This window comes from Sorex fumeus, unplaced genomic scaffold (genome assembly GCF_029834395.1).
Source record: "Sorex fumeus unplaced genomic scaffold, SorFum_2.1 ptg000265l, whole genome shotgun sequence".
NCBI lineage: Eukaryota > Metazoa > Chordata > Mammalia > Eulipotyphla > Soricidae > Sorex > Sorex fumeus.
In genome coordinates, this window is record NW_026606322.1 from 35,670,571 (window position 1) to 35,680,843 (window position 10,273).

General features: G+C 46.4%; 1 protein-coding gene across 2 annotated transcripts; it reads left to right on the forward strand.

Annotated features, from left to right (window-relative positions):
- The first annotated feature begins 1,198 nt into the window (after window positions 1-1,198).
- On the forward strand, window positions 1,199-9,815 carry ATP5PF (ATP synthase peripheral stalk subunit F6). 2 transcript variants are annotated; one of them, XM_056109382.1, is made up of 4 exons: window positions 1,199-1,325; window positions 4,974-5,150; window positions 9,041-9,165; window positions 9,643-9,815. In XM_056109382.1, the coding sequence occupies exons 2-4, from the start codon at window positions 4,987-4,989 to the stop codon at window positions 9,678-9,680; spliced, it is 327 nt and encodes a 108-aa protein (XP_055965357.1). In that variant the 5' UTR covers window positions 1,199-1,325; window positions 4,974-4,986; the 3' UTR covers window positions 9,681-9,815. The 2 variants fall into 2 exon arrangements, with proteins under 2 accessions (XP_055965357.1, XP_055965358.1); XM_056109383.1 differs by having other exon boundaries at window positions 1,278-1,400.
- Window positions 9,816-10,273: the final 458 nt, after the last annotated feature.

A 10,273-nucleotide genomic window follows, 5' to 3' on the forward strand; every position in this document is an offset into this window, starting at 1 on the left:
CACCCTTCCTGACAAATGCTTCTGTAAATGCAATGCAGGTAAAATTCACTGACGTTCACGGAGTGCCTGAGTATGTACAAAATAAGCGTGGAAAACCTGAACAAGCCGTAACAAGGCAGTTATTGCTTAGACATAGTTCACTAAAGTGGACCAAGAGAGAGTAGGGGTTAAGGCATTCCCTGACATGTTTGATCCCCACCATCAAGAGCTACGATCCCTGAGCACTGCACAGGTGGCCCCCAAACCGAATATAAAGAATAAAGTATGGGGGCCGGAGTGATAGTACAATGGGTAGGGCGTTTGCCTTGCATGTGGTCGACAGGGGTTCGATACCTGACATTCCATATGGTCCCCCAGGCGCTGCAGGTATAATTCCTGAGTGCAGAGCCAGGAGCAACCCCTGAGCATCTCTGGGTGTGACCCAAAAAGCAAAAAGTAGAATAAAGTATGGGCTGGAGCGACAGCACAGCGGGTAGGGCGTGTGCCGTGCACGTGGGCCGCCCGGGTTCGATCCCCGGCATCCCATACGGTCCCCGGAGCACCGTCAGGAGTAGTTCCTAAGTGCAGAGCCAGGAGTAACCCCGTGCATCGTCGGGCGTGACCCCAAAAAGCAAAAAAAAAAAAAAAAAGTACAAGAGTTGCTAATGGTTCACTGGGCTCCCTCCACCCTGCCTTTTGGAACTTAGGACTGCAGAGAACTTAAACTGCGCGGGAGCGCGGGATTTTACGTGCACCTTCTCTCCCAGCAAGACCTGGGCTCTTCCCGCGGATTCGGTGCAGACAAACTCCAGCCCCGCCCCCAACCCCGCGCCTAGAACTACAACTCCCAGCAGGCTCCGCGCCAGCGCCCCCCCCGGAGCAACGGAAACTCGCGAGGCTCCTGCGAACGCAGCGACCCGATGCTTTGACATTCTCACTTTCCCTGCACTATCCTATACTTCGACAACCCACAGGCACAGGGCTATTCGACTCGCGGTTGTGAGGACTGAAGCTGGGGAAAGGCGAGCCGAAGGGCGCAAGCGTACACCACGAAGTTTAAAGAAGAGGGAAAAAAAAAGCTAGTCTAGTTCGGCTGAATGAAAATAGCGGAGGCTCGGCCGGGGTACCCGGAAGCAATTACGCTCCACTTCCTCTTCCCGTCTGGCCTAGAGCGGTCCGGTCGCGGAGTGTCTCCGAGAAGCTTCCGGTCCGGTGAGTGCCGACCGCCCGCAGCGGCGGCCCCGGAGGCGTTGAACGGGCGGGCCGGGGCGGAGCTTGGACCGGAAGTCGGGCGGCGGAAGCGGCGGCGGCGGCGGCGGCGTTGGCAGCTCGGGCCCGAGTGCAAGGTGAGTGGGAGGAGAAGCCGGGAGCGCCCGGGCCTCTGGGGACTTCGATTCTGGCTCTCGGACGTCGCGTGCAAGGTGACTTTGAAGGGAAGCTGGAGCGACCGGGCCCCTGGGGACCTGAATTCTGGATTTCTGCTCCTCCCCGGCCCCTCTAGGAACTGACCTCTGCCCCGGTGGCGAGTGCAGCAGTCCGCCCCGGGCCGCTTGGCTCGGACCGCCCAGGGGTCCCGCAGGCCCGGTCGCGGGAGGCCGAGCCGGGCGCCCTCGTGGAGTGGCCTGGAGAGCGAGCCGGGTGGTCCCCGGGGACGCGGGGAGCGGCGGGGGGGAAGGGGTGACCCGGACTCGGAGTCGGGTCGAAGCAAGGTCACGGCGCGCGGGCACAGTGCGCCCGGCGCGAACGCGCTTCAGTCTCTTCAGACCCCCCCACCCACCACGGGAAACGGGCGACAGCAGTGACTCAAAAGCTTAGAAACGCACCGAAAATGCTGGCCGTGCACCGCGGGGCCGCTGGGGGCCTGGACTTCGGCCAGAGGCTCCAGCAACTCGGTGCCCAAAGGGGAAAGTTGGTTCCAGCTAGTGCACTGGGGCGCCGAGCCTGGGCTTTTTAGTTACTGCGGCAAAAGAGCGTGTGTCTGTCTGTCTGTCTCTCTCTCCCTCTCCCTCCCTCCCTCCCTCCCTCCCCCTTCCCTCCCCCTTCCCTCCCCCCCTCCCGCACCCTCCCCCTGTCTCCTCCTCTTTCTCTCCCTCCCTCCCTTTTCTGAGGGTCCCTTCCCCAGTTTGGCTGATCAGTATCACTTGCCGGTCCATAGTCCTTTGTGGAACCCCCCCCAACCTACCCCCCCACCCCCCAATAACGCAGATAATCAGAGTTGGTGTTTTACATCTGGTCTGTGCTGTGCAGAAGACACATCTTCTGCATGATGCAGGACAGTTCACAGGGGGAGGGACTTGGATACGGTTGGAAGAATAGACCCAAGTTAGGACTTTTTTTTTTTCCCCCTTCTTTTTGAGTCACACCCGGCGATGCTCATGGGTTACACCTGGCTCCACATTCAGGAATTACTCCTGAATGGAGTAATTCCATTCAGGAGTAATGCCATATGGAATTACTTGCTTGGGGGCCATATGAGATGCTGGGGATTGAACCCGGGTCTGCAGCGTGCACGGCAAATACCCTGCCCGCTGTATTCTCGCTCCGGCCCCCAAGTTAGAAGGATTTGAGACGTGTCCTTGCTCAGGATACATTTGCCCATGCTGTTTTAGTCGTCGTATGATTTTTTAGTGGATCACAATGGACAGAAGTCCTTAGGGATACTGGCAATTTTTAAGAAGTTTTCTTAGGCCTTTGAGAGAGAAGACCGCCTTTTAGTATTATTAAAACTGACGTTTAGGGTCCAGAGGGGACGTGCTCTGCGGAATACCCAGGGTTGAATGGATGTTAGAGGACCTTAATTGCTCAGTGTCAAAGAATACTGGTTTTATTTTATTTTTTGCCAGACGGGAAAAATAGACATCAAATTGCACAATTTAAAAATACATGTTTTCCCATCTGATTTCCTCTATGTACCGTTCGGCCAGACACCACCAAGATTCGTTTTGCATAGGTAAAAGTGGGAGCCTTAGGAATTAGTACCTTGAGGTTATTGCTGTTTGCTTGGCGTCCTCTCAGTATTTTTCTCTGAAGGGTTGTGAGAGTGGTAGATGATTAATTCCTTCCAACAAGTGTCCTTTTATCCTGGCAGGAGAAGAGTATTGGGACTCTGTAGTTTGATGCAGCAGATGTTTTGTGCTGTTCCAGGGCCACTCACCCTTGCTCTGTTGACCTGCTGTTGGACCGGCCGTCCTTGGTGCAGGAAGGCTGCTGTTCTCATCATCCCGGGCGTTAGCGGCTCTGACCTTTTACTCACTAGCTCTGGGAATCGCTTCCCGAGAGGACACCGAAAAGGTCTCAGAAATTGCCGCATATCCTGGAGGACACTCCCACCCCTCTGTGAGAGTCACTGGGCCACACTGTCTCCCAGCTTAGTGCTTCTCAAACTCAGGGGAAAGGGCCATTTTCTCCTTGTGATTATGGATTACCTGAGATGGAAGATGAAACAAAGCAATGAATAGACAAACTCATTTTTATTAAGTGGGTGGAAGAAATGGTTAGATCAGTAGTGAAATTTCTACTAAGTGTTTGTTCCAAATCTCTATATTATTAGTATGATTGATCAGTGACAGTTTGTGCTCCAGCTCTGGTCCTCAAGCCATACTCTAAAAGTAGAAGCCCTGTGTGACAGTCATGTGGTTGATAGGTTCTTGTGCAGAGAGGGGACATGGGAAGGACATTAGGGTTACACTTGACCCTTAAGGAATTTTGTCTGGCTCTGAAGACGTGTGGGTGTTTGGTCACTTCCAATATAGGGTTTGGGAAAGCCCTTTCAGTTTTATGGACTCCGGTTTTTTCTGTCTGAAGGACATTTTTTGTGTATAATCTTATCTGTTGCTTTTGGAATTCCTGTTGGCTTCTGTTTGAAATGTTTTAGTATTCCTTCTTCCAGACCCTAACATCTTCACTGTGATCACTCTCTAATCCAGTCCAATCTAATACTAACTTTTTGCTTAGAAAATTTTGTGTTTTTACCTTTAGAGGGGTTTGGGAGGTGTCTAAAAGTCCTCTTTAGAATTCAGACTTGGAGCACCTTCACAAATTATTTCACAGATCAGGTTGTACTGCCTTTCTTGCCCTCTCCTTTACCACCTTGAGTTTCAAACAACTTTCTTGTTCTTTGGGACTTTGACTGAGACCGTATTCTGGAATTCTTAAGAATCCTGTCATTGTAATTGGCATATTTGTCACAACGTGTGCCTGTGAAATAAAAACTTCAATGCTGTTTTTTTTTTTTTTGATATCAGAAAAATCTGGCCCATCATACCAGAGACACAGAGAGATATTTTACTTGCAAGAGGCCCAGATTGGAATTCCCAGCACTGCATGGTCCTCTGGGCATGGCTTGGAGGGGTCACTGAGCAGCCTAGTGGGCAATGGGCCGGGAGAAACAGCAGGTGATCCAAAACCAAATGTAGAACCTGGCCCTTAGGGACCAGTATTCTGGGGTTTTGCTTGTTTTTGGACCACAACGGTCATTGTTCTTTATCCTCCTGGGGTAGGCAGTTTTCCTACATCCTTATTTGACTTTATTTTCTTTGTTTTTGGGCCCCATCCTACAATGCTCAGAGGTGACTCCTGACTCTGCACTCAGGAATTACTGAGGAATTACTGACCTGGGTCGGCAGTGTGCAAGGCCAGCATCCTAACCTCTGTACCATCGCTTCATCCCCCTAACTGGACATTCTTGGTATAAGACCCAAGTTTCTGGAGAAGAAAGTTTTTTTTCCCAGATTTTGTGCCTTCTGCATCTAATGCTTGAACTGTATTGTAGCATTTCTGGTCTCTGGGACTTTTGATTAAGAACTAAAACGCCTGTGATGGGGTGAAATGTTGTCTGGTGACTGATCTTAACATTCACTGGCTTCTGATACAGTTCAGTACTTAGCAATTAGAATTTGATTCTTACTGTATGATGAAGGCATGTTTTATAATTGTATGTACAACATTTTAAATTTGTTTTTGTTTTAGTCTAACATTCTCACGCTTGCATTCAGGAACAGAGGCACCATGATTCTCCAGCGGCTCTTCCGGCTGACCTCTCTCCTTCAGTCCGCTGTCTCCGTCCACTTGAGGAGGAACATTGGTGTGACTGCAGTGGCTTTTAATAAGGAACTTGATCCTGTCCAGAAAATCTTTGTGGACAAGATCAGGGAATACAAAACTAAGCGACAGTAAGTGGATCCATCCTCAACTGTAGCATAAACATAAACACCCAAGGATGTACATTTTGAGATGGTAATCTGAAGCATACTAGTGTTGGGAAGCGTCTCCAGGGTTTGCTGTACTGAGCCTGCTCTCAGAGGTTCATGTAGGCACCCCAGAAGAAGCTGATAACGGTCTTGGAGCTGGAGAGCCAAAGCACATTCTGCTTGTGGTAGCCTCAGTTTGATCCTGGGCACCAAATACGTACCCAGGCATCACCTGTAGTAACTCCTGAGCACAGAACTTGGAGTAGCTACCAAGGACTGCCAAGTAAACCCCCCACTAAAAATTATTATTAAGCATCTTGATTTTAATTTTGAATTTTATCTCCTTTACCTCACTTCCAAGGAAGAATCTCATTAAGTGTATAGCCATTGTAATGCAATTTATTATCAGTTCAGGTATTCATAGACATAGCATCTGGGAAATTATTAGGAACTATATTTGAGAAATAAGTTGTGATATTGACTAACCTGTAGCACTGTAGCATTGTCCTCCAGTTGTTAATTGATATTTGCTCGAGTGGGCCCAGTAACGTCTCTCTTGTGAGTCTTGTTGTTACTGTGTTTGGCATATTGAATACGTCACGGGGAGCTTGCCAGGCTTTGGCATGCGGGCGAGATACTCTCGGTAGCTTGCCAGGCTCTCCGAGAGGGATGGAGGAGTCGAACCCTGCTCTGCCGGGTTGGCCGCACGCAAGGCAAATGCCCTCCAGCCCTACCCTATATACATTTTAAATGTATACGTATACATTTTTTTTTTTAACGGGTGAAAGAAGACGTGAGACATACAGTCAAAGTATTTTAACCCAGTTTGGTATGTTTTCTAGGACATGATTTGGGGGAAATTATAAATGCTGCATTTTTTTTCTTTAATGTTCTGTTGTTAAATATTTCTGGGAATATCAAAGGACAAAAGACCGAGGTGGTACAAAAGTAAGTCTAAGAAAACCTGATCTTCCAGAAATGAAATGAAGATAAACGATCACCTTAGCCACCATCAGGTTCAATGTCCAAATCTTAGGAAAAGTGGTATATATCAATTCCTATTCTCTTTGATTGCCAGTCATATGTAAAACATTTGACTGTTTATTATGGTGAGCTCCAAAAAAAATAACTATACTGCATCTTCTTACATTTGGTAAAATCTTCTGGGGTTAGCGAGCATGTAAAGTGGCAAATACAAGGAAGTATGTGTAAGATGCTCAGATGGTGGCCACATTCAGTGTTTGGGGTTTTATAGGAAGGAAAGCCCTTTTGTAGGTGGAGGCATTTTGGAAAGTGACTTGGATGGAAAACAGAATGATTTTTCTTTGCACTGACAGTTCTTTTTCAGGACATAGGCATCTACAACATTATTGCTCAATATTTTTCTGACCATGGCACTCTTCTGACCTTGTTTCTTTCTTGTAGGTGTCCCCTACCCCCAGTAATTGTTCAGTAGACCCCTTGGAATATCCCAGTGCCTCCTGGGGACCATGTGGCTCCCCCATTGAGAAATGCTGTTCTAGAGAATCCAGTGGACAGCTATAAATCATGGCTCTGGAAAAAATTAATCATGGTTATTCTTGAAAGTTGTCTAAAATCCTCAGTACCTTCAGTTGACTTCCAGACAAAGGGGTTTACGCCAGTCGTGAGCAGTTACTGTGAGATTGTACAGGTTACTAGGAATGGGAGGAGGATGTTTTTAGGAAGAAAGATGTGAGCCAAGGCACTAAAACCAGGAAATTCCAAATATGTTTGGGAAGTTGTAATGTTGTTTCCTAGGAATCTAAGGCATGAGTATAAGCAGCAAGTAGAGTATGGAGATAGAATAAGAAATGAAGGGTTTCAGCTGTAGACTAGACTGTTACTGTCGTTGTCCTACCATTGTTCATTGATTTGCTCGAGCGAGCACCAGTAATGTCTCACAACAGTTTGTGAGACTTGTTGTTACTGTTTTTGGCACATCAAATATGTCACGGGTAGCTTGCCAGGCTTTGCCGTGCGGGCGAGATATTCTCAGTAGCTTGCCAGGCTCTCCGAGAGGGGGGAAAAATCGAACCCTGATCGGCTGCATGCAAGACAAACGCCCTACCCACTGTGCTATTGCTCCAGCCCATAGACTAGACAATATATGAAAAATTGTAGACTAGGCAATTATAGATTACGTGAAAAATTAAAGTGTATTAGAAAGAACGAAATGAGAAGAGGGAAAAAAGGCAGGAAAAAAAACCCAATCCAAATGTTAGTTGATGATAACCTTGTTTATAGCATTGGAAATATAAAAATGAAAGTGAAGTTTTAGAGAGACTGGGAAATGGTCTTGGTTATGTGGTAGAGAGTGAATAGTGAAAGAATACCGATACTTCTGGGCCAGAGTGATAGAACAGTGGGTAGGGTTCTTTCTTTACAGGTGACCGACCCAGGTTCAATCTGGCATACCCTATGATTCCCTGAGCACCACTAGAAGTAATTCCTGAGTAAAGAGCAAGAAGCAAGAGCTGAGCACCAGTGAATATGGCACCCTCGCTTAAAACAAAATATAAAAAGTCCCCCCAGATAAGGAACGCTCATACATCCTGTAGCACTGTCTTCCTGTTCATCGAATTGCTCAAGCGGGCACCAATAATGTCTCGCAACAACTTGTTACTGTTTTTGGCATATCAAATATATCACAGGGAGCTTGCCAGGCTTTGCATGTAGGCAAGATACTTTTGGTAGCTTGCAGGTCTCTCTGAGAGAGGTGGAGGAATTGAACCCGGGTCGGCCGAATGCAAGGCAAATGCCTTACCCACTGTGCTATCATTCCAGCCCACTGATACATCCATATTTATTTATTTAGTGGTGCTGAGTTTGATTCTGCGTGAAGGCAGGCATGTTACCCCTGAGCGACATCCAGCCGCAGAACTCTGATACTTTAGATACTTGGTAATTAATAGTTTTTTGCTACTATCCAAGCTAAGCAGCGGGTGAGAGAGAGTGAACGGTTTAATAATAATCACAATGGATTGGGAGATGCTATTCATTTGAGGAGGTAGAATAATTTGACTCCTTTTTGTACAAGGCTGTATATCAAAATTATCAGACCAGTGCTATTTCTCAAGTAGAGCACAAGGACCATTGAAATGGAACAGAGGTTAAGGCACTTGCCTTAGATGCAGTTGATTCTGGTTCAATCCTGCCTGTAGTTTTCCTGAGCACTGCCAAGTGGTGTATACCCACCCCTCACCCCCCATTTAAAAGGTATTGCACAAGTTTTATATGTATGTGCGGGGTCCTATTTTGACCCCTGGTATACCTAGTGCCCATCCCCCATATCCCCCATGAACCAGTGGTTATGACCAAAAAAAAAAAAACCAAGGTTTTTTTTTTCTTTCTTTTTTGGTCACACCTGGTGTTGCACAGGGGTTACTCCTGGCTCTGCACTCAGGAATTACTCCTGGGGGTGCTCAGGGGACCATGTGGGATGCCGGGAACCGAACCCGAGTTGGCCACATGCAAGACAAAAAGACAAATGCCCTCCCCGCTGTGCTATCGCTCCAGCCCCAACCATAACTCCAAGTTGTAATGGCTGTCATTAGTAATGGGGGTTTTGGAGTATTGGGGGGGGAAGGGAGTTGGGGGGCATAACACAAAACAGTTTTACCATTTTATTGTTCAGAAAATGAAATAGAAATTCCCTGTCTTAATAGTCCAGGCCTCCCAAGGTAGACCTATGGGTCAGCTTGGCTTAGTATTCAGTTCATATATTGCCACCTGTACATCGTGGCCTTTTCAACAGAGTATCTTTAAAAATGCTATTGGGGAAAAGTAATTTTGTCTACAAAAGTAAACTAGTGCCTACTAAGGAGAGTTTTTGTTTGCTTGTTATATAACAGGTCATCTGGAGGCCCTGTGGATACTGGCCCAGAATATCAGCAAGAACTGGACCGGGAGCTTTTTAAGCTTAAACAAATGTATGGCAAAGCAGACATGAATACGTTCCCCAACTTCACATTTGAAGGTGAGTTCATTTGATCACATTTGGTCGTGGGGCGTTTTAAGGTGAGACTATTTGTACCTCTATACAAAGATGAATTGTTTGGAGTTAAATTGCAGCTCCATTTAGTATGATAACCTTGTTTATAGCAGTGACACGTAGATGGAGTAAATATTTGCTATTGGTAGTGGAGATTTCATACTATAGGCTCAGTGCTGGGAATCCAATGATTTGCTGGATAATTTCCCCTATATTTGGGGAGGATTACAGCATCCTTTTCATGGTGGTTATACAATGTAAATGTTATAGTATGTTAAGTCAGTTGTACAGTCAGTAGTCAGATTGGCTTGTAAGTGCCACATAACTCTTAAGCAGTTATGTAAACTTTCATGCAAACACTTAAGATTGAGACGATTGGTGCCTTAAATATTGGAGCGTTTTAGAGATAGAGAATGCATTTTATTGTAGTACTGCTAAGTTGGAATCTCTTTTTCTTTCTAGAACCCAAATTCGAAGTCATTGATAAACCCCAGTCCTGAAGAAACGATGTAAAATTACCTGGTCGTTTGTTCTCAGTTTTACAACTGATAAGTAGTAGCAGAGTGAACACATCTCTCCTCTGTCAAATGTTCTTTCTATTCTGATTCCAAATAAATAATTTGGTGTTGAGTGTCCGCTTGAGTGTAGTGAATTATTTCATTGTTGATTTGAGGACTGCCATTGGCAGATAACAAAGCAGACAGAAATTGCGGGCAAAAGTAGAGAGAGAGTTGAGTAGAAATCATCTGCCTTACAGGCATTGGGAGGGGTAGGAAGGGGGGCATATTGGGGTTCTTGGTGGTGAAAAATAAGTACTGGTGAAGGGAAAGGTGTTTGATCATTGTATGACCAAGACTTAAACCTGAAAGCTTTGTAACTTTCCCCACAGTGATTCAATAAATAAATATAACAAAAAAAGAAAAAAAAATTGCGGGCAAATTGAGTACAGCTTGTGTGTGATCTGACACTTGCTTACGTGGTGATATCCTTGAGTTGTGAAGCCTGAGGGGAGCCACCTCATTGGAGGCGTGTTGTTCTCCCTGAACATGAAGTGGTTTCTAAACCTTCTGTCATAACGTCTTCAGGAAATTCA

Coding starts and splice junctions, on each gene's coding strand:
- ATP5PF (XM_056109382.1), top strand. CDS start 4,987: ATGATTCTCCAGCGGCTCTTCCGGCTGACCTCTCTCCTTCAGTCCGCT. Junction 5,151..9,040: donor GAATACAAAACTAAGCGACA/GTAAGTGGATCC, acceptor GTTATATAACAG/GTCATCTGGAGGCCCTGTGG. Junction 9,166..9,642: donor CCCCAACTTCACATTTGAAG/GTGAGTTCATTT, acceptor TTTTCTTTCTAG/AACCCAAATTCGAAGTCATT.